Below are 23,847 nucleotides of genomic sequence, written 5' to 3'. Positions count from 1 at the left end.
CGCATCTTACATAAGAATGCATGAGCATCATTTCGCCCAGTGCGAGGGAGAACATCCTTTCTCGGAGGAGATATAACGGCAATAAGGACCCAAAGAATGGATTCGGGTCTGATGAAACAAATAAATGCTAATACGGCGGCGAGCAAACACGGCAGTTCGAGAACAGTACTTGGGCAAACATGCACCACGCAGATGCACTCATGGGCATTAAATTTGTAACAAGTTAGCAGCTGGCGCCAATTCACAAGCGTCGTGTCGAGTGATTAAACAATCGCATTGATACTCAGGCCCTGGCCATCCATATCCATGCGATTCCGATTCACACAATCCCAATTGAATTTCGGATTGACAGGTTCATAAACGGCATTGTTCGCGCTGTTTGTATTTGAATTTCATGCCCGAATACAATTGCTCTTTTCCTGCCCACACATCCAGTACCTCACAAAAGGCGGGAAAGAGGCTTATGCGTCGGGTAAATACGGCCTGGTTTGCTTTGGTCATGGGAAAGCCAATTGCGGACTTATTCCGGGCGCACCGTAGGGTGTGCGGTTCATTATCATCGAGATAATCCCATTAGAAAACGTTGCGGCAAGTGCTAGTTTGCTATTCAAGAGGAACCTCCGGGGAAGGATAATAATACATATGTGGCTTGCATATGACAAATATCCTGGCCCAACAGCGCAGGCAGGTTTTGATTAGCATTCAACAGCGTTTCGCTCAAGTATATAATCCTCATCTGGTTTGGGGGAAAATTATGGCAATAAAAGTACTGCCCATTGGCAACTCATATTTTGATCTAGAATGTACTTACCGATTTTTAAATCTAAGAAATCTAAGCCCTCATCTGAAAACCCTGTTTTACTTTTACATTCGAAAATATTTTTGGCTCCCCGATTGCGGAATAAATTCACAGGATGAACTGAATTTCAATGAGGTCGAGATACAGGGCAGTGAAAATATTGACTGAATCCGCAATAAAGTAAGAGTTCAAAGGACCTGCCTTGTGGGTAAACGGACAAAAAACATAAGGTTAATATTTATGATTGTTGAAGCCTTTTAAGTAAATAAAGTCAGTGAATGCGATTCAAATAAGTTAAATTAATGTGCCTTAAACTGGCAGATGTTTCTGGGTTTCGATGTGCTGCTGTTGCCATGCTTCAAATATGAAACCGCCAAAAAGTACGAATTCCTCCAATGTGCGCACATAAATCTGTAAAATTTCCAATGCCCATACAAAATTCCAAATCACTTTAACTGCTGGTAATCGGCGCATAATCTTCGAAAATTTGCATGCACTCCCCACGAAAGAAGGCATTTGAGATCCTTATCGTGCACATTATTCACGTCACGTCTGAAGTATTCGAAGCATAGTAAAAACTGCCCATCAATTACACCCCCCCACCCCCCCGTCACTCCCCCCGCAGCCCCGCCCCCTTCCCCCACCCCTCCCCGCAGCCGAAAGAATATTAGAATACTCGGGGTCCTGCTACTAAATTACCTCGGCGATTCGCCGGCGATGACGGCTTGTTGTGGGAGTTGTGTCCCGATTGTCCTGGCCGGTCTTGGTCCCTCGGATCGTTGGGCAATTATGGTCGGCTGGCAGCCCCGATATGTCGCACTACGGACATGCCCGCCGCCCATCAAAGGCTCGTTCGTTCCCCGCCCTCGTCCCTGGCCATTTGAGCCATTGAGGCGGCTGCAACTCCGGTCTCTCCAGGTCGTACATGATCGCCCCGGGGCAGAATGGGCCTTACTGCAGGAGTGCAGGAGTACAGGGCCAGGAGACGGGCCGCGGCACAGGCGTTGCGTCTGGCACGGGCTAGTGGCCATAATTCTCGGTACACGACAGCAGAAAAGGGCTGCTGCAGCGGCATCACCGGCGGCAGACGACCCGCCGATCGGATCGCAAAAAGCGTTAGGATTCTCTGACGCACACCAAGAATGTTGCACTCTATTGTCGGCCCAAAGCCCCCTTCTTTCTCCTGCAATTTTAAGGGGGAGATGCAGTTTTGATTGATGGGCACCACAGCTCAGGGTTCCCTTATTGTATAGAAAGAAACTTGGTAACTGGAAAGGTATTTAAGGTAAAGCAAGTAATGGACTTTTTAATTGTAACAATGTTGTTTAAATGTTGGAAAAAGTATGGTAAGTAATAAATTGGAAACATGAATTTATGAATTTATGAACGGTAATGAGCTGACCATCGACCGCTGTGATATGATAAGTACGACTTCTATCGAAGGCGGCAGACTGACTCTGGCCGAGCAGCGCCCATAACGACGCAGGTCGTCAAAAGCTGGTGCGGAAAGTGGAGGAGGGACGCACGCCGCTCTGCGAGATCGGAGGCGATGCCGGCTCTAAAGCTTGAGCACTGGAGCGATTGCAGATTTTGTTACGAAGGTTAATATAAAGCGGAGAACAAGGAGAGCAACCCGTGTCAAAACCGAAAGAACGAAAGACAATCATGGCTCAAAGGCGATTTTCGCACACCCTTACGGCTGACAAAACTGAACAAGCGATTGTAGTCAAAGAAGCCATTGTATAATACTAAATGAGTTTACGTGTCATAATATAATTACTTTCGTACTTTTTACTTTACTTACTTTTTGCCAAATAAAATTGCCTCATTTTGCACTAACATGTAAAAGCCCAGGTCCACTTATAATAAACCTTGTTACAATTTTCGTTTGGTCTGTCCATTAAGGCAAAATGGACCGCTAACTCTTCCTCATGCTTAACTAGAATTATGTTTTAATTTCTGCCTAAAAATGAATTAAAATAAAGTTAGGACAAAAATAACGTTCGATCGGCCACAGCTCTGTAGAATCTTTAAATGTGACAAGTAACGTAAAAATAGGTTTCACCCTATCTCTCTATTTAGGTTACAATATGGGCAGTTGGGCTGAACTTGTCGTGGTGTCACAAGAAGTGACGAGGGCAATTAGTAAAAATAGGGCCCCATGAAGACGATGCATATTTATGAGAGCATGTGGCTTACTGTATACCCCGCCGAGTGCAGGTAACATGAACTCAGCGCAAAAGTTATGAGCACAAAATGCAAAGTCAAGCAAGCAAAATCCTATAATTAAACAATTATAGCAACTCCCACTTTTGCTTGTGGTCATTCGCTGGCCCTGGACCCTTGCGCTATGTGCGCTACTCCTCCTCTTTGCGATCAGGACGGATTTCGCCCAGTGTATCACGACGCAGGTAGTGGTGGAGGAGGAGCTGTGCGAGTTGGAGGAGTCGGGGCAGCCGCAGGAGCCGGGAGAGGAGTCGGTAGCACAAGTACTTCCTTCTGTGCGAGGAATGCTAGCGATTCTCGGTTCTCCATCTCGCCATCTCTCCATCCTCGACTGCGCCCCAAGCTCCACCTCCGTCTGGGAGTCTGGAAGCCGTCGGAGGCCCGGGCCGAGAGCCGAGTTCAAATCCATTTCGATCTCTGGCATTGACACTTGCGGTTGTTAGTTGGGGGTCGGGCAGCACTGCCATAATTATAATACCCGCAAGTAAAACCCCGACCCCAGGACTGATGAAGATTGCAAACATAAACAAGGACAAACGCTGAAGATATTCAGTTGGCAGTTGCAAGATGTATCCTATCGACTTTTTGTAAAATTCATTTAAAATATTATTCGCCCAATATTAATGATTTCTCCATAAGAAATATTAATTTTATCAGTATGTGCAACTTTTAAAATTTTCTTTTTGACTATACACTATTATGCGCTACTTTTTATCGATCTTCTGCATCCTTTTTAAATTTGTGGTTTTAAATTGATCTTAAATCTTTATTGGGATTTTAATGTTGTATTTGCCGAAAATCATACATACATACATACTATTACTTAGATAAATGACTTATTTATTAAGTTCTGAACCATAGACCCAGTAAATCTTATTTTTTATTTTACAACTATTTTGTCAACGTTATTCATGATGCGATGTAAAGCCAAACCTTATATAATTAAGCTGTGAGTTTGGTGGCAGAGTATAAGCACAGACAAACTCTTTAAAATGTTATACTTATTTAACGCCACTCATTAGGTTTTTGCAAATTCTTGAAAGTATGCAGAGCCAAAAAGGAGTCTGTGCTCCAGCAAAGGCGAACTGCAAGCTTGGGAAGTTCACCTGCAAGCCTTAATGATATGTAGATGACGGCAAATAAACCTCGTCGTAAACCATGTATTTAGCCTCATGTGTGAGCATAAGCCAAAAAGAAACTGGACGTGCCCGATAAATTATTTGAGACGAGTCGATCTCACCCCCGAATCTGGATCGCAGAGTTCGTCGGGTCTCGGAATCTCAAGAGGTCTGGGGACCTCGACCTGCTCCTGCGTGGTCTCCCTCGTTTGCCTTGCCGGCCGCCAGCTCGAGAAACCTCGGTCGGCGGCTCGAGTTCCAGTCCAAGTCAAAGTCGCAGTCCCAGCTTGATAATTAACACACAAGCGCGGGGCGTGATGAGCATCGGAGCTCAGAACCAAACAAATTATTAAAAATGAATTAGTGGAAATATAAATATATGATTTCGAAATCCCAGGGCCCGCTGGAGCCACGTGCTCCTAGGCATCCACATCGGGCCCTGATGACGCCCCTGGCCACGTCGCCCTGAGCCCTGCAACTCCCAGCTCCACTGCAACTGCATTTGAATGTTTTCGAGGCTCCGGTTTGTTTTTAAATATATAAAAGCCATTAAATACTAATCTATTCTCGATTGCTCTTCTTCAGCCGGGCAACTAATGACGCGCGGCCAACATTTAGGCCACCAGTCCAGTGCAGGAGGCAGTGCCTCCGCTCCCCTAAGTATGATTAATTAATAATGCAGGTAAGCATGTACCGCTGCATGCCCATCTCGGTATGTGCGACTGGCTAACCGTATTATTATGCACATTAACCGACCGTGTCATTATTTTATTATTATTGTTATTTCGATTTTCGTACTCATTTAAATGTTCATTAATTAAATCGAACTGTAGCGATACTGCAACTCGGCTTAAGATTATCGAATATGCGTTTGATTACGTTTGATTACGAAAGCCCCTATATTACTTCATTGATATGATCAATTGAAATGCAAATAGTTGTGTTTGTGAACTGAGTGAATTTCTCCACGTTTTACGATTAATCCATATTTTTATTTATATAGAAATCTACCGGATACATTTGCGGCTATTTTTTGGACCACGCATATTCACCAATTCTAGAGGGATAGTTTTGAATTATTAAAACTGTTATTTACTTAAAGTGCATTTAAACGGTTGAGTGTAAGTCTAAATCGGATACAGTTAAGAACGCAATGGTAGAATTAACTAGCAGTACGATTCTCTGATGTAATAGGATAAGGCAATGAACATGTTTTAATTTTTAATTCATATTAATTAAAATGATAGTATTTCTAATGTAGTTGTTATTGTGTACATATTCCTCTTCGATTTGCATAAAAATTTTAGTTGCAGGCAACATGTTTGAAAAAATGTATCCCATGATTTGGGAAAAGTGTTTCAATGTCCAAATTTCTTCAAACACCTTTGTTAATATTGATAAATGTTTTGTCATTATTCCGAGGCTATTATTTTAAACGCAGCTGTTGTTATGCGCAAGTAAATGGCTGTAGTGAAATCAATCAATAGTAATTTTTGTTTGACCAATAACTAATATATAAAAGTATTATTGATTTAAAGCGAGTTGGGAATGGAGGTTTGTTTTTTGAAAATAGTGGAGAACACGAAGGTAGCAGCTATCTAGTGGGGCATTACACTGCTCGGCCAAGATGCAGACGGAAACCATCACAAACGTCGGCCGAATGTATCTGAGAAGTGCAGAGAGGCTGCTGGCGAACTAAGAGAACGAAGAGAGCCGGCCAGAGGGAGATGGCACGAGCGCAGAGCGGGACGGGCGCGAGATAAATACGGTCGGCGGGGGTGAGTCAAAGATACATACCGCCTCGAACGCGCTGCCTGGGAACTCTGCCAGCATCCCCAACAGCGATATGTACAGCCGCAGCAGAACGTGTATTGGGGCGGTTGCCGGTGACACAGGGGATTGTAACTCCCCCTTTTCGGGCTTATACGAGCAGTCTCCTACACTGCGGAAAAAGCTCATTTTTCACATCTATTAGTACCTGCCGTAGGTTTTAGTAGTCTAAAAATGAAAAATCATAAGATGTAGAAGTAAATCCTTATGTTTTGTATAGCTATTTAAGTTAAACTATACAAAATAGATATTTATTTATAAGATTAAATGTGGGGATATTTGAGAATTATTCGGATATCATGGAAAAACGTTGTATTCGATTGTAACTTAACCATTAACTATTTACGTTGATTAGGCGAATATATGTGAAAGCAAGGCTTTATCACAGCGTAATTTGCTCGATGAATCGCTAGAGTACGAGACTACAGTTTATCGCAAGCAAATTTGAAAGCTAACAAGATGTCCCGAGTGGGTCCTGTGCGTGTCCTTTTCTCCGAGTGCAGTACATAGGCCACACAACGCCCCCGGCCATCGGGCAATGAAATTCGGGGAGTGGGCGAGACAAATATTAAATCAAGCAGTGTATTATGTACTGGCCATGCGGCACATAAATATTTATGTATCTGCATACCACATGCCACCCCTTCGAGGGTAGACACGCCGGTGTGCGCGGGGCTATGTGTAATTATGCACTTATCACTCTGCATGAGCCGTGTCCGTTGCCGACTTTGCAAAGTTCCATTTCCTCGGGAGGTATTGCCGCATATAGAAGAAGTCCGCCCGAATCTGAGATGTACGCATGTACACGCGTCCAGGGAGTCGCAGTGCGTATGTACAGGTGCCCACGAGCCCGTACATACGAGTACGTATCCGTCTATGTACAGGAGCTGTATGTGGAGGGGATGGGGGGGAGTGGGGTGGGGGCAGGGGCGGAGGCGGAGGGCAGAAGGATCACATAGACTCTGTGTGTGGCTGCGCGCTATCTTGGCAGGACTTTCGGGGGCGTTCTGGGGTCCAACGGGCGAACGGGGAGGGGGAGCGGATGGGGCTGGGGTCTGGGTGGCACATGACCAACAGAAGCTGCATGCATACACCCCCGGGTAGAACAGTACATAGCCAACGGCTGGGTCTTCGGTCGCACGGAACTGAACTGAGCGGAATGTAAGCTGGGCTGGGGAATCCTTTGGCCGAAACCACAAAGGAGATACGGAAGTTGGCTCAGACGACGACGACAGCGCTCCTGCAACTCCTCCAGTGCCGATCCGCTGCTGGAACCTCTGGCACAGGAACAGGCACAGGCACAAGTGCGAGTGCAGGAAACCAGAGCGGAAATTCGCTGGGCGGATGTCAAGTCCAAGTTCAGGCCGTGTTCCTTTAGCGAGTTACCCGTAACTAAATAACCGTGTTTTGCTCCAAGTTCCGGCGGCACTCGCACGTGATCCCCGAGTAATATTACAAGTTCGAGTTCGAGCTTGAGTATCTTCATCCCCGCGCGGCGACAGCGATTAACATAAATTTGCACTCGGTGGCCAACTGCGAAAGCTGTCATCATTCTGGATTTTACAAACAACTTCCGACGGAAGGTCGGTCGGACAACAGCTGCCACTGGGGCCAAATTGGGAAATTGCTTTAACCAACTTTTCGTCTATTTCCGTAGGAGTTGGATATGTCATTTCTGGCTACCTTGGACGCAAGTGCCTGGCAGGTATGTATTGCCCGCCCCTCTAGGTATTAATATAATGAAATTTGAGTGGACTTATCCGGGCGAGAGGACCCTAAAACCAAACCAGGTCATGTTTGTGCAATCTGGAAAGTTCAAAGAAGGCTTATTAAATAGCAATTGGTGGCCAAAAGAGCATTAGATACTAAGTTGCGAGAGTGATTTTTCCTAAAAAGCTTGTACAATGTTATTGAATTCCAATGTGAAATTCTTTCAGTTACTAGGTTTTCGTACAAAAATGAAGTTCCAATTTTCCATGTTTATTATATTTAATATAGAAAATTTATAATGTTTCTATGGTTAATGATTTTTACTTACTTTACTTTTACTGAATTCTTATTATATGAATATTTAAAGTCCTTACAGCGTCCAAAATAAAGTGGACAGAGGCTGTGAAATAAGGGTTTTTACTGCCACAATAAAAACATAAACTGCTCTTGGATGCGAGGGATGAATTTGTTAATTTCGCTGTTTGGAAAGCCGAAATAATATTATTACTTGGAATTGAACTTTATAACTCAGACGGCAGACAATTGAATCATACACGGCAAATTTGACCAGGAAAAATCTGCAAATTTAAATCTGTAATGAAAACTTTATCGATTTACAGCAAAATGTGCGGGGGTTCGTTCTGTCCGACGGGTAACTGATATCTTATACTTTTTTTTACCACGGAAACGAAAGTGTTTAAGTAGAGATATCATAAAACTGCACAAAAATCGGCATTGTTCATAATCAAAGGACTAAAAATCAAAGCATTACAATTAAAAATTCAATTTCTAGGATGATCTTACATCTAAGTCTAGGACTAGGCATAGAATCAGGTTTTTTGCATTAGCTATCAGTTGCTCTAAATCATTCTTATTCATTCTGCGCTACACAAGATATAATGACTCTAGTAGGAATTTCTGTTAAAGTTTTCAACACCTACCAAAAAAAGCTGCTGTCAAACTATTCTACATAAGTGAGCCATTTTTAAATAATTTTAAAGCAGTTTCGGATCCGTTTTAGATAAGGAATTCATGGTCCCTAACCTCTACCTGTGTAAAATAAGTGCCGACGATCGGTTGGGCGTTTATAGGATGAAAATTCTCATGTGACTCTATGGAGCATCCGACTTTTTCAAGAACACATCACAAATATCCTTTGACAAGCTTCGCCCACCACAAATTAAATTCCGGGCTACAGCCTTGGGACGTGTGCTCTGCCGGCCAGTGGTCGTTTATTTCCGAACTGATCCTGTTTGCCCCAGTAGTTCTATTTGCAGGACGACTTAGTCCCTGTCACCGGCAGTCCGCTCTTTTCGTGGTTGCTGCCAGCGGTGGCGGCGGCTCAAATGGCTGTGCTCTGTTTGCGCAGACCTGTCGACCAAATGAACCGAATAATACATCAAACGCTCTTTAATGGGGGTGACAAATCCCCGACAGTTGGTGGACCTGATTACTTTATGAGTGCGGTGGGTCGGTCTCGAATAAGCCTCTAGTCGTATCTGCAAAAATTAATCAAGCACCGGCAAATAACCGCCAAGCATGCAAATATGTTAAAGGAGTTGTGCTTTCTTCAACAGTTTGCAATGTCAGTAACGAGACATGACACTTAAAAACATGGTAGGAAGGGGTGGTTTTTTGAATATTTTGAAATAAAAATACGCGTCTAGGAGCTCTATTTTACTTAAAGCTTCTCTTACTCTGGTACTCTCACACAACAAAACACTTTTAAAAATCCTGTAAATATCGCAAGTCGTTTAAATTTGCTCGTAGTAGGAATTTGCCTTAGTAGCAGAAAATCAAAACGTGACAATTGTACTTCCATATCCCGTGGTTATCTCAGTTGTCTGACGAAACCATTTTAATGAAGAGAAGAAGGCTGTGTTCGAGTGTCCTGCTTTCATATAAGCTGTCTACCTTGTGATGTGAGTGAGGACTTGCAATGGGTACGGACGGAATGGGAAGTTGAACAAACTTTAAAGCAAACTTGTCATATATTAGCATCCCAAGACTAATAATGCCCAAACGAAAGGGTTCTCTGCAACATTGGGCTATATTTATAAGTGCGTAGAAAAATATTTAAAGTCATATATAACAGGAAAGGAAGTTAACTTGGGCAAGCCGAAGCTTGTATACCCTTGCATTTATAAAGAATAATCAACGTTAGTAATACCATGTTAAATTTTTAAGGATTTTTGCTGACTTCAGTGATATTAACAAAAAAATATTTCATTATTTCTTTGACCGATTCTTAGACAGCTATATGTTGTAGACGGCTGATTTTTTTAAATTTAATTTGAGAGTCCTTAAAATATAAAAAATGATATTCCCAATATTATAAGATCAAACAAAAACACCTCTTAATGAGGTAAGGGGTCGTGGCGATCGCGCACCTTAAACGTACAAAAGTTCTGATATCGACTTTTATGACGACTAATGCTTGTTATTTCGACTAAGTAAATACGCTTTCTAAAATGTTCTTATTCTAAAATTTGTGTGTCTGTTTCCGAAACGAATGGGATTATTCCGATTCTTTGTTTTTTCAAAAGAGCGTGTGGTTATCTGTAACACCAACTCAAGGGCTCACTCACGACCCTTTGCTTGCATCTCATTTTGGTGAAATTCAGATTGGCGTTCTCATGCCTGCGCCTCATGGCTGAGATCAAAATTTGTGAAACGCCAGAATTTGTATAATCTAGCGGAAGTAATGGTATTACCAGCACAGACGTGGCCCACGGAGACTCCATTGTAGTTAAATGCCAATTATATGCATAAAGGGATTTGCGAGATAATTAGGGAATTGCGGCCACGACATCCTTATCCACGTTATCCAATGTTCTGGGTAGGCTAATAATTCGATATGTTAATACTCCGCCCGTTTGCGGCTTGGGAATCGGCTTCAAGTTGCACGCTGAACGAGCGGGGTCCGGGGCCAGCGCCGAGAATGTTCAAAATAATGGCACGTGACCATATTTATGCCATTTAATACATGAGGAAGCAGTGCATGGCACCAAACAACACTTCGGGCATATCATCCCATTCGCCCACAAAAATGCACCCCCGCCTTTTGCAACGATGCTGGGTACACTGGGAACTAAATTGTGAATGGAAATGAAGGTGTGTACTTAAGATTAGAAAGCAGTGAAACTTTTTTATGGTTGGTTCTAGGTTGTAAATAATAGGGATTCAAATACTCTTTTATATTTGAAGCTTAAAAATATGCTAAAAATTATCACATTGATTTCAGTCATGGGAAAGCTAGCCCTAACTTTAAGTACCTACCAAGCTAGACCACGAAACTTCCTTTTTTCCCAGTGCTGCGGGGATAATCTTTCCCGTTCCCGAACAGGGGTCTGTCTAAGTGAGAAATTGGGCCGGAGAGCGGCTGACGAGTCCTTCAAGCTAAAAAGTGAAAAGCCAAGTAGTGCGAGTGGCAAGAGCGGCGCTGCGGCGATACGCATATGTTTTTTCTGGGGCCGTGCGGCCTTGTTTGTTGCTTCGCAGGATGCGCACACCTGAGTGGTCCTTAATGAAAATCCACATCCCCGACTTCGGAATCGATAGCTGGGGGCTGAAGTACCGGCGAAGGCTTGTAGGAAAATTGTACAGCGAACACACTACAAACAAGGCGGATATACATTACGGTCCTGGGCCACGTGACCCGAGAGCCGTCATTTTAATTAAGTTCATAAAAAAACAGGGCCACGATCCGCGAGAGTCTTTTGTCAGCAAATTTCAATTTTGATACTTTATTGGGGCATTTCGGTATCAACATGGATAGCATTTAGCGTAGGTATAATTGGCGTATCGATTTCAGGTAACTAGGTGTAGACGAAGTTCTGAAAGTTGTTTCTTCCTAAGTAATGTAAAAAAAAGTTTTGTGATAAAAAGTGGTCCTAATATTTTAGTTACTAACCAAAAGTCGAGTTTAACAAATTGAAAAAGAAGAAAGAACGCTCCGTCGAGTGCTTCGACTAACAGATACCCGTTACTCAACTAAAGAAAGCAAAAGGGAGATTGAGATATACAAGCAACAAAGCGATTTCAATATGTTTGTATAAATGATAATGTGGCCACCCATTTGGTCAATCGATAGGTATTGATGAGAGAAATAAATTTCAGTTAACATTTTTTTACCAAACTTTTTTTTCATACGGACAGACGGGAATGGCTAGAAAGACTCTGCTAGTGATCCTGATCAAGAATATATAATGTATGTACATGCCTCTGAAGAATCTAGAAAACCCTACGAGTAACGGGTATAAAAATGGCTCAAAATAGAATAGGCCTCACTTTACGGCCGAGTTAAGCTGAATTACTTTGTAGCCACCTACCGTTATGATGTTATATGGGCGACGACAGATTTAAGCGTTTAAACCTTTTGTGGGCGTTAGAGTGGGTGTGGCACATTTTTTGGTCTATCGATAGGTATTGATGAGACAAACACATTTCAGTTACAATTTTGTTTCTATCATAAAAACCGCTACAGATTTTCGTGGATTGTGGGCGTTAGAGTGGGGATGGCACCCTGCTGAAATAAACGCGAAGGATGGATGGATGCCAAGATTGACTGTTCCACGGACAGACAGACAGACGGACATGGCTTGATCGACTCGGCTAATGCTCCTGATCGCTTCCTTCTACCTGTTACATAATTTTCGTCGAATATAGTATAGCCTTTTACTCTACGACTAACGGGTATAAAAAAGTGCAATCATAAAAATTACTATTTTCGAATATGAGAAATTTTACGAAATGCACGAATGCAAGTTTGTGGGGACCGGCGCTAAAGTTTGTTTGGTCAAGTGTTGATGTACACCCAAATATAATTGTGCTCGTGGGCCTGGGCTGGAAATCAAGTCTATTATTCATGCGGAACATTAGTCATTGCAGTTCAATTAAAGGAAATTACACACACGGTTTTACAGATTTGCCTGCATAAATTAATATATTTCAATGAACTGTGTGTCGTTTTGAAGGCTTTCGAATCCGTATATACGTGACGGGTCCTCGCAGCACTGTACTTATCACGTGATTTATATTAATGGCGGCATATCATGTTTCACGCGTGCTCGGCGCTGGTTTTGACTGCAGAACAAATTTGTCAGTGGGGGTCGGCACGCGCTGCTTTTTCGAATAAAGTCATCGCCAACGACAGGTCGGGCAGCAATGGCAAACTGCAGACGCTTAAATGCAGAAATACCAATACCCAACTCGCTGGGACAGGCCTGGCACCTATTGAGAGCCGGGCTTTCGCCATAAAACAAAGAAATATGGGCGAGAAGAGCCAGTTGTTTATGATGGAGACGGACAAAACGGCTATAAATCTTAATCCGCAAATGTCAGATCGACTTATGGAAGTCTTCGGATAAGAGGAGCCCCATTTTCAGGGGATCTACGAGCGCTACTTCTTAGGAAGCCAAGTATCTGTATGCACTTCATGGGCTTTAAAAATCGGGATTTTGAAATAATGTTAGTGAGTCGAATATCGAGTTAACTAAAGTTATTAAAGCTTTTTCTCGGCGCGACAAGTATCTATGTATCCATAGATATACCCCAAAGCATTTGTATCTGCAAGTGACCCTTCGCGGCCTCTCTCAGCCTCTCGAACATATTTACCAATACGAATTTATACGCTGTATATCGAAAAAATGCTTTTTGTTTTGTTGTGGTTTGTATTCCTTTGCACCCAGCCAAAGCACCGAAAGGCAAATTATGTTAATTGTACGAGATTCCGCTACTGTTGCTGAACATCGCGGCCGTGTCATTAGCAAACATGCTTAATTACTGTTTTGATATTGGTTTTAGAAGATGTTGAAATATTTCATATCAACACGTCTTCGTGCTCAAAAGTGATTTTGAGGTTTCCCTTTGTTTTTGGGAAAGCGAATTGCGCAAAATAATAAGATAAATTGCCGTCTTAACTGTCTCGCGTCATGTAGGCGCTGCTCAAAAGTGTTTCTTTTTAATGCAGCTTGGTCGTCTCTGCGAAGACTACTTTACACTTGGCGAATCACTTAGGAGTGTGCAGAAAAATGAGGCAAAATGCGAATCCCTAATTATAGCTCAGGGCGAGCGGCCAACTAGTTATTCTCACACGGCCAGCGACACCTACTACCTACTGCCAGGTAAAAGCCCCAACCCCATCTGCCATTTACCAAACAACCCAGCAGCGGATACCGTTCCGCGCCATCTCGGCCTCTACGCACTTTCCAGCCCATCTAGATTCAGAAACGCATCCGCAGGCTAGTGTCTCTGCACCAAAGATCACCGCAGTTTAAGTGCGTATATCTACGGGTGCCAGGGTACGGTGCAGGAGTGCATATATCCCGCGTTATATGCAAATAAAAAGATAACGTTTAGGCGGAGGGCCTAAACTTATATGTGCATTTCCACAATTAATTCTCAAATATGTTTCGACTTTAGTGAGAAGACCCATTCTATTTTTGGTTTCAATACTTTCGGAGAGCCACAAATAGCATTTATGTAATAAAGGCAGTATCCTGACAATTTGGCTTAAACCCTACGACATTATCATTGAAGCCTAGATATTAAACATTTTTGAACGGATTTTCCAAAATCAAAAAGGTTGAGTCACAAGAATAAAGTATTTTCAGTTGAAAACAGCAGTTGATATAGGGTAGCAATATGATTTAGTGATATAAGCCAAACAGCCTTTAGAAAGTCCCTGTTAGCCTTCATTTTATGTCAGGTCAGATTTTGATTTTCAATTGAGAATTGAAGGAGCAAATATGAACCATTGACCTTTGTGCAAACACCGCTTCAGCTCAACGATTATTTTTATACGAGCTCTGAACTGTGGCCCAAATACCGCAAACATATTCGTTTTGTTTTATCGCTGCTGCGGCATAATTACACCATTTTGGCAGCGTAAAAACGAGCGAAGAATTAAAACCAGCTAATCATTATTAAGCGCTTTAATGATTTTATAGTCCAATTTATATTCCTTAACAACCACTTGCACTCGGCCAAATGCTTACATCTCTTATTTGGATGTTTGCTTTTAATTTTGCAGTCGGGGCCTGGAAACCGGAGTCCAGAATCAGAATCCGTCTCCGCAGTTATTTATCGCAAATTGGATGTGTGCATGAGCCCGAATGTCTGAGTATCTGAGTATCTGAAAGTCTGAACGTCTGCAGCGCTGATGCTGATGCGGTGCCACTCGGTTCTGGCGGTTCGCTTGATTTAATAGTGGCAATTTCGTTCGACTCCAACGCACTGATAATTTTCTCACATAGAAATCCGTTTTTATAAGCTGAAAAAGGCGCCGCACGCAATTCGGCATTCATGTTTTATTGCCTAATTAACTGGCGCTGACCATTTCACGACCTCTTGTGCGTGACGCGTGAACGGAGTTACGGCCAAGGAATCACTTACTCGGGGAGCGCCGTCCTCGACTCCTGTCCGCACATCCTAACCACATCCGAGGCCGGCATTATCACCAAATTACCAGATCACCGGCGGGAAATAGTATTTTAATTGTGTTGTCCTATCTGGAAAGAGAGGTCCTATTCAGGGTTATTAATCTTTCATTCTGGGAATGAACGCTTTTGTAGGCCAGACTATAGTTCACAGAGGACCTTTGGAAACAGAAAATTGAATGTGTTTTTAAGGACTTGCATTGACCTAACGTTTATTATATTACTTGAGCTCGAGCGAATCCTAAATAATCGTAATCCCAAATTATTATTGCAATGTGGTTCACTCGCTAGTGGAAACATTCAAGGAAATTGGTAGGTACACATCCCATATTAATCAGTGAGGAATCGAAATCTAGAGCTTTCGGATGCTCGGCTTTTTGGCATAATGGCCACGGCTATCTTGCAGTAATCCTTTACATGTACTCGGGTGTGCAAACGTACGATATGTTCCCATTTATATGTACGTAATCGCAATCTACTGTGGGTAAACACAGCTGCAAATGTATTTCCTTTTGACCTCGAATTTAAATGGTCCGCCCTGGCCGCTCTGCTGGCTGTTCGCCGCTCTATCGGGTTGCTGTACGCCGAATTGCGAAAAAACAGAGCGGATTAAAGGTGCACATGAGCACAGCCGTAGGAAATATGCTGCAAACATCCGCCTGCTGCAACTGCATCTGAAAACGCACACACCGCCGCACAGAGAACCTCGGCCAGAGATGTGCACACTGAAAAAAATAAGTTCAACACCCTGGGATCTCGACTAAATACCTTCTTTAATAAAAAAGAACTATCTTGCTGCAAACTAACTAATGTGCCGGTTACACTTAGTTTTAAAAAATGTTGATTACTGCTTGAGAGAAAACTTAGGTGTCAACAGAATTTATTATTTTTAGTTTAGATTTAGATTTGTAGCACTAAAATATTTGTTTAGAAAAGTTTGTTGATATTGCTCAAGAGAACCAAAAGCTTCTTAAATTGCAAAAAATATTACATTTATTCGATGACTTCGAATTTACGAACGTATCATATATTTCGGTATCCAGCCTCATTTTCTCCGAGTGCAGGCAGGGGAAGAGGATGAGTACGGGATTGGAAGGAGGATGGGAAGGAGGAACCCAGAGCTGCGAGGAGCGCGGCGCACTCGCTCATCTTCCCCGCGGCTATTGGCGTCGTGCAACATTGCAGGAGCCTTTTCCTGGGCCTGCGCCGCTGCTGGAAGACCGAACGGGCCGAGAAGGAAAGACCTGGCCAACGCCAGCGAAACAAGCGAAATGGGCGACCGGACGACCGGGCGAATGAGCGACCGTGGGCCATGGGCCACGGCCATGTCGCTGATGATTCGTGTATCGCAGCCGCCGCCGCAGCGTTTGGCTTCTCCCGAAATTTGAATCTGCCTGCATCTGAGGACTTAACGAATATGAACGAAGTGGCCCGCGGCGCTTTCGAAATATTACCACACTCGAGTATGGCTACGTACTACGTACATGCGTTCGAGTTTGAGTTCGAGTGAATGCGGAAAATTATGGCGAAGTAGTTGCAGATACAAACACTCAATCACAAGGGCTCCATTTGCATACGGCGCCCCGTCCCCGGGACCCTAGAGAAGGGGCCATGAGGCCTAAGCAGTCCCATTAACCATAACCCCTAGGAAGCGAGTCTGCGGCTCTGTTCCTAAAAGTAGATCTTCCTTTCGCTCTGAGGGATTGTTCCATTTAAAGAGTTTTGTGCTCTTACATCTGTTAATTAGAGGTTTTTCTGGCCATCTAGCTTTTATTGGATTCCGCTGGGTACCCTATAAAACGAGCAGATTTTATATTCGTATGAAAAATGGGTTCCTGAGTTAGTTCAGAGGAAAAACTATTTCATTTAGTGGTTGTACACAGTGAACAAAGTCGGTTGAACATGGGATATTGTCGATTTCTTGCATAAAACTTATAAATAGTATTGATATTATAATGTAAAGACTCTATCAATAACGAGTATTATGTAGAAATATACAAAACTGTATCATAATGTAAAAATATGTTCCTAGATAAGAAAACTAAAATGAGGAAAATGGTCGAATAAACCCAAATCCTTCACAGAGTTATATGTTTGAGTTTCCATTTTACCAGAAATATTAGGATGTAATCTATAAATTTATTTTATACTCATTTGGAAATAAAAATAAGCTATTGTATGTATTTAAAAAAAGGGATATAAATCCGAATACAGGTACCTATGCACTCCCACATTTAAGAATATTCCATTCCATATAATACTGCCCTTTGCCCCAGTGCCTTGCAATTATGCCGCATTATTTTTGGCTGCACGTAAGAAGCTTATATTTTTGGGAAATCACTACTCCGGCGCTGATTGTGATTTGCATGTGGAATGCACTTGTCTGCGGCCGGCGATGCGGACCGACCGGAGCGGCCTGCCGATAAAGGAGTTGCCACAGATTGGCAGTCCAAGTGCAGCAGAGTCGGTGCCAGAGCCACGAAAGGCACAAGTCGGGGCTGGAAGTCGGGGCAGTAGTCATGCAAGTCCTGCGGCATTCACGAGTTTCCCCCTCGGCGATCGCATTTAAGACGCATCTTAAATGAGGTGCTCAGGCCGAGTCCTCGTCTCCTGGCCTGTTGGGCCTTCAGCTCCGCAGCTCCCCGACGCTGCAGCTCCCGAGGTCTGGGCAGTTGGTTTAAAGCCAGCTTATGACTGGCTCAAAGAAAGCTGCCATTTTCGGGAGTGCACTTGTATGGGTTGGGATGTGGATGTGGATGTGGCTGTGGATCTGGTTGCAGAAGTGCCCGCGATGGTGTAGGTGTGCGGCGTCGGTAGTTGGTAGTTCGAGTTGGTAGTTGCACAGAGGTGTACTTGAGTGCAGTTACCATGGGCACACGGACCACTGTGCATCACGATTTATGCCTTATGCTGCGGGGAGGATTGGAAATTAATTGGTAATGCGAGCAGTGCATCAGTATCAGTATCAGTATCGCTTTCGGTATCCGGATCGGAGGCAAAATGGCGGACCGATCATCGAGCGATCGATCTCTTGTCGTGGCCGCAATCAAAAATCGTGCCGCCGCAATGAAATCGCTGAATGGAGGTGGGTCGTCCGGCATTCCACTGCCGCAATTGGATAATGCACCTGATCACCGCTTCCACTCCACGAAATTTACTGCTCCGCTCTGCCCAGATCCTACGAGGTAGCATCGTGAGTGGGCCTGCTCGTACATAATGTGCATGTGCAGTCGGCGGGATCACGGCTCAAGTCTTATTTTGCCCTAATGCAAGTTCCGACTTAATAACTGCGTGCCTGATATACTTTTTCTCCGAACGCCGCCCCTTCTAGCGACTGAACTTCGCTACCTTTTCCCTGGTAACAAAACAAAGTAGGCCCCAATCCATTTGAGTCACTTAGCAAGCTAATGGCATAATTTAATTGGGGAGACAAACAGTCAAAGCTCAGGCTCGGCGAATCCCCGTGATTCAATTTTCCACAGCTGCTAATCCTTGTCGCGTTTATTCGTGGCTTTAATTGTGTAGCCTGAAAACAAACCAAGAATGTCGTTAACAAGAAATGTAATAAAGGTCCCTTGAGAATACCGAGCTTACCTTTCTATTGTGAGAGTTTGTGGCAGCAGTTAAGTGAAGCACAAGATGTCAACTCAGGGAAGTAAAGCACTTTAACTCTACTAGGGTATTACAGGTTAGTCACCAATGGTCTCCAGGTGTTTATCAGGAAAAAACGCATCACAATGATTTCCTTAACAAAACATACAAACATACAAGTACTCGTAGGTACATGTATACTTTAATAACTAACAATATTAAATACGATTATAAAGCTTATGGTTTAATTGAATGTTCAGTATTGTTTATTTCTGATTCAATATCACTAAAAGTTAATTGATCTTATCTGCAATATTTATCTGTCTGCAGTATTTATCTGTCCGTGCTTATAGATATTAAAGATTTTTAGAACTTTCTATATATGAAGGAAGAGACTTAGTTTAAGTTTTATCAATCTCATTACAGCTTTTTAAAATTTGGATATTTGTTAGGATAGAGTTAGAGTAGAGTACAACTTCAACTTTTCCTCAATGGTTAAGCTCTAGACTTAAGTATTGCCAAATATAATCAGCTAAACTCTTGATGAGGTTGTAGATAAATAAAAAAGGTACGTAATTAATACGTGCTATAAAAATAGAAAATATAAAAATCATAATTTTTTTAACGAAAATTACACCGTAAATGTACGATTTTTGCTATTTATCCAAATGACCAAAGTGCGCGGGTGTGACTACCAAATTTTTTACTGATACTAAACATAATATTGTTTTTATTTGAGTGAAATAAATGTGAATTATAACTATATTTATTGAGACTAAACCAAAATCAGTTTGTAACTAGCTTAAACCGTAACTCTTACCTATTATTTTGATATCGCTATTTCCTGTTATTAAAATTGGGAACGTAAATTATTCTGTTTACTTTGCAAGTCAAGAGAATCAATACTCAATACAATGTGTAACATTTATTTTGTTTGATTAATTAAGAGCTTTTTCTTTTGATTACGATTACTCTAATTGAGGTTGTACTGTCGTTACGACCCCCGTTTATGTCTTATTGACAATTTCCTGTTTCGTTTGTTGTTCTGGCATAGTTTTATGTAGCATATCTCAATTTGATTTTACAAAGCCGACTTCCAAATTGGAAAACAAGGCTAAGATGAAATACGTGTTTACATGAAAGTTACTTTAAGAGTTCCCCTCGATATTGGCGGATACAGCTTGCTTTCAAATGAAAGGGTTTAAATTACTTCCACTTTAGATAGGTATGGCTGCTGCTGTGTCGTCCCTCTTTTGGTATCTTCGCTCACGCAATACTTATTCACTGTTTAATTTTCCGGGAATTGTGTGAAAGCTGAGAAAAATGAAAATCTGTTATTTTCGGTTTGTTTTGATTACGGCGTGCAGGACCCACACTTATATGAGTTGATTCGCATGCGGCATATGTAAATGGCCAGGCATTCAGATGGCAACCCCCGAACCCTCGATAAGTACGTAGGTACATGGGTGCGCGCTTAATCCCCGAGAGAAGAAAGAACCCGGAGCACGTACCACTGGCGATTTGGATGCCCAATGCCGGGGTTTTCCCAGTAGCAATCCAGGAACCCAGCAACCCTCGGGGCACGTCGCCAACCCCGGCCATTCGCATTATGTTTTTGCAACCCCTATGTATCCGTGGCTCGCGAGCATGGGCCGCCGTATCTGTATCTGTATCTGAAGCTGCGCTGCCGCAGCCTCTGGGTTTTCGGGCTCGGCCCATTGTCTAGTAGTCCGCTGGCGGGGCGTGGCTTCCGAAATATAAATGGCTGAGCTCTCTTCGGACTCGGGCTTCTCTTCGGGAGCCGCTCTTCGATGCCCGAGAGCCAGAAAACCTGCTTGCCGCCGTATCTGTGTGCGGGCCTCACCCATACAGGCGCGCGGCGAACGGGCATAGGCTTTGGGCACTTTTCCTATGTATTCCGCAGCTGTATGGGTAGAAACAGCAGCCGCAGCAGCAGCATCTGCAGCAGCAGCCGCGGCAGCAGCGGCAACATCGCACATCCCCCGAAGGTTTTTGCGTCCAACCAGAAAATCCAACTTCAGTCGAGAACTACGTCTGGTGGCTGCGCAAAGGCGGATTTCGATTGCGGGTCCCTCGCTTAATTAACCGAACCGAAACCGTACCGAAACCGTTCCGATCCGAACCGATCCGATCCGATCCGCACAGTCGATTGCAGGCGGGGACAGACCCGAATTTCAATTTAAGTTTAGTTAGGAACAGCAATTAACCGCGTCCATCGCTCCTAATCGGACCAGTGCCCAGTGTACATAGCGGCGGATACGTAACTCTAGCTCCAGCACCCACAGTTGCCTTAACCAGTGCCAAACCGATTTTCAACAAATACTTAGTGATCGTACCTGTTTAGCGTCTCAACTGGCCCAAGTGTTCAAAGAAAACCTATGCTCTCTACCGCTACCTAACTGCATTGCCACAGATAATTTGGATCAAAATGCACATCCTCCACCGCACCAATGACCACCAGTTCGAGGACCAGAAGTTCATGATGGTAAGCACCGCCTCGCAGGGTGGCTCTGTTCGGAGGGGCTCGACGCTTGATAAGCTCTATCCAATTGTCCGTCAGCCGGGTCTGCTTGGCCTGACCCCGAGAGCATTGGAGCTCAAAATCTGATATTGAACCATCGAGTGCCCATGGGCCAACGCCGCTTGATTGACACTAAAATTCTCTGGGCACTTTCGGGCACGCAAACCTCTGGCCAATTACCCCGCGTCTCCGGCCGGGGGAACTGTGCCCGTGATTCGCAACCAAACTGATTACCATTCCTGGCCGTTCTAGCTGCAAAATCAATGACCAATTTCCAGTAATGGGTTCCCTGCGAGTCCGTGTGGCACACTCTTACTCCGGGAAAATTAAGTACATAAACTTCAACCTGATGGGCCCACTCCAAAGGTCTGGGGATCACTCAAGAGCCTAACAGGGTGTGGGTCCCAAAAGGCTTCAAGCGGCACAATATAATAAATCGTCAGGACGAGGTTCATTTAACAAGTAGGGCTCAAGGGAATATCAAATTAAAGAGATTTGCTTATTCTAAATCTTTAGTCAATGTCAATTAAGCTAGAGACACAAAGTCAAATGGCGTTGGATATATCTATATATCTACTTCAAAAGACTTATACAAAATATAAACTAGGTGATTTAAATATATTTTATGTATACATTTTCATTTTTTAATTGCGAACTACGAATTGTCTAAGCCCAGAAGACAAACTTAATTTACAACTTGTGAACTTAAATATTTAAAACAACTCAGAACAGCACAAAGGTTAGGTTGTCGGACCCGGTAAAACAAGCCGTCGGCATCGAATGCAAAGTTAAAATACCTTCAAATTATTTATAGGTTCGAAGTAGACTTTTAATGAAGATAACTGCCATTCTGTGTGGATTAATAAATTAAACTAAAAGGATTACCAATTAACCTGTTCAGAATCCCAATAAGTGTCCTATTTTATGTAGTACTTTAGTACTTATAATTCATGTATATTAGACCTCTCCAGTTAATTCGTATGCTATCAGCGAATAAGTGCGTCTAATAATCTCTTCAATCCACTAAATTGAGTTCTTTGTCCGTTTCAAATATTTGCGCTATGGGAAAACGTATCTGGAAACAAAAAATGTGCTCGCCTCAGAGCAGACACGATTTTGAGTCCCAAAAAGGTCTGCGGTGGGAGTGATCAGACGTCAGGAGTCAAAATTCAAATGCGGCTGCAGAGCAATACCGCTCCGCTAATTCTGGAAATGCGTGGGTACACGCTCCCCCATTTAATTAGCGAAATTATATGGTGTTTCTTGCTTCCAAGAACCCTTCCGATGCCCGATAAAAAATAGGGCAATTTGCGGGGCAAGGGCCAAAGATCAAAACAAAAACATTGCGAAGAGGTAGACCAAAAGTCATCGCCCACAAAATGCCGAAGCCCGCCAACAAAATGGGCATGCCCAGTATGTTGGCATTAGCTTTAGCTGGCTTGGGCCGGTCCTTCGAATGCTGCCTAAATCAGGTAAGATCCCACTGGGACACTCGCGTGATGCGTTGCCAAAATAATTTATGAGATTGAAGCGCAACGCATCGTCAATTTGCGTGCGATCCCCGACTGAAAACCGAATGCCATCCACCCCGGCCAGCTTGGCAGAAAAGTTCCCATAGCACACACGCTGCACAGCCCCCAAATATCAAGAGATATGCAGAGATTGGGCTTATTTATTAGCCAAACAGCGTTTCGTCCCGGCCCAGAAACGGCGGGGTTCGGGCACAAACTCTGATTGATGGGTTCCCTTATGATTTATTGAATAATTCCTTTATAATTTAGAATAATTGTTCCAATTTACAGTGAGCACTGCACAAGAGTTTAGGACATGGTATGGTAATTGCGCAGGACCATGGATGGGGTCTCGGATCAATCAAGATTTTGGGCAAAGTGTCTTGCGAAACGGGGAATATATAAAGATCTAATTGGGCGACAAGGTAAACCCTTGATAAACTCCACAATGCTTGTATCTTAGATTTTAAGCGAACAGAAACAGACTTTAAAAGTAAGATCTTGGAGTAATTAGATGATCGGACCAGATAAATGAAACTGTGTGGATGAAAAATACAAATATGATCCAGGCGAACCTGGAGCTATATTTGCATACCCTGATTATTACTTCTCCAGTGCAGGCGAGATAGTGTCGAGTCCTTTGCATCCGCTCGAAGGCATTTCCGTTTATTTTCTTGCACACACACTCTGCCCCGAGTGGATACATCCTCGGAGGAAACTCGAATTGCATATGCACGCTTCAAAATTGATTTCATTTGCGGAGAGGAAATTAAAAAGTCCAAACAAAACTAAATTGATTGGCAAGATAAATGTAAATGTTCATAACGCGGCCAAGATCCGCCAGCAGAATCAAGTGTCGGAACGTCGACAACGCGAACGGCGTGTGTTAGGCTCGTGGCAAGCCAAAGCCGTGGAAAGAGCCAAATCCACATCCACGTCCACCGCCCATCCACTTCCAAAGCCAAAAGCCAAGGCAAGAGCGAAATCATCGGCTGGCCGGCCAGCCTGGCCGACGTGCGTTGCCTCCGCCTTCGCGGAGGATGGAGGATGAGCAGTCCAGAACCGAGCAGAACTGCAGCGG

At 43.4% G+C, this 23,847-nt stretch overlaps 1 protein-coding gene and 1 pseudogene across 4 annotated transcripts in view; both read left to right on the top strand.

The window, feature by feature from the left end:
* The first annotated feature begins 7,630 nt into the window (after positions 1-7,630).
* The window catches only part of LOC108030932 (transcription factor AP-2-epsilon), a 29,124-nt gene continuing 12,907 nt past the window's right edge, over positions 7,631-23,847 (top strand). For 2 of the 4 annotated variants that reach the window (XM_017104132.3, XM_017104130.3), the window contains exon 1: positions 7,631-7,678. In XM_017104132.3, coding sequence (XP_016959621.1) covers positions 7,640-7,678 — 39 coding nt within the window. In that variant the 5' untranslated portion in view covers positions 7,631-7,639. Of the gene's footprint in view, positions 7,679-20,759; positions 21,220-23,847 lie in introns of those variants that run through there. The other 2 variants (XM_017104129.3, XM_017104127.3) reach the window with 1 other exon arrangement.
* Positions 9,030-16,510, top strand: LOC108030719 (uncharacterized; annotated as a pseudogene).

The sequence above is a fragment of the Drosophila biarmipes genome, chromosome 3L, assembly GCF_025231255.1.
Source record: "Drosophila biarmipes strain raj3 chromosome 3L, RU_DBia_V1.1, whole genome shotgun sequence".
NCBI lineage: Eukaryota > Metazoa > Arthropoda > Insecta > Diptera > Drosophilidae > Drosophila > Drosophila biarmipes.
Note: the sequence above shows the minus strand (reverse complement) of the source record. Positions and strands in the feature narration are given on the sequence as shown.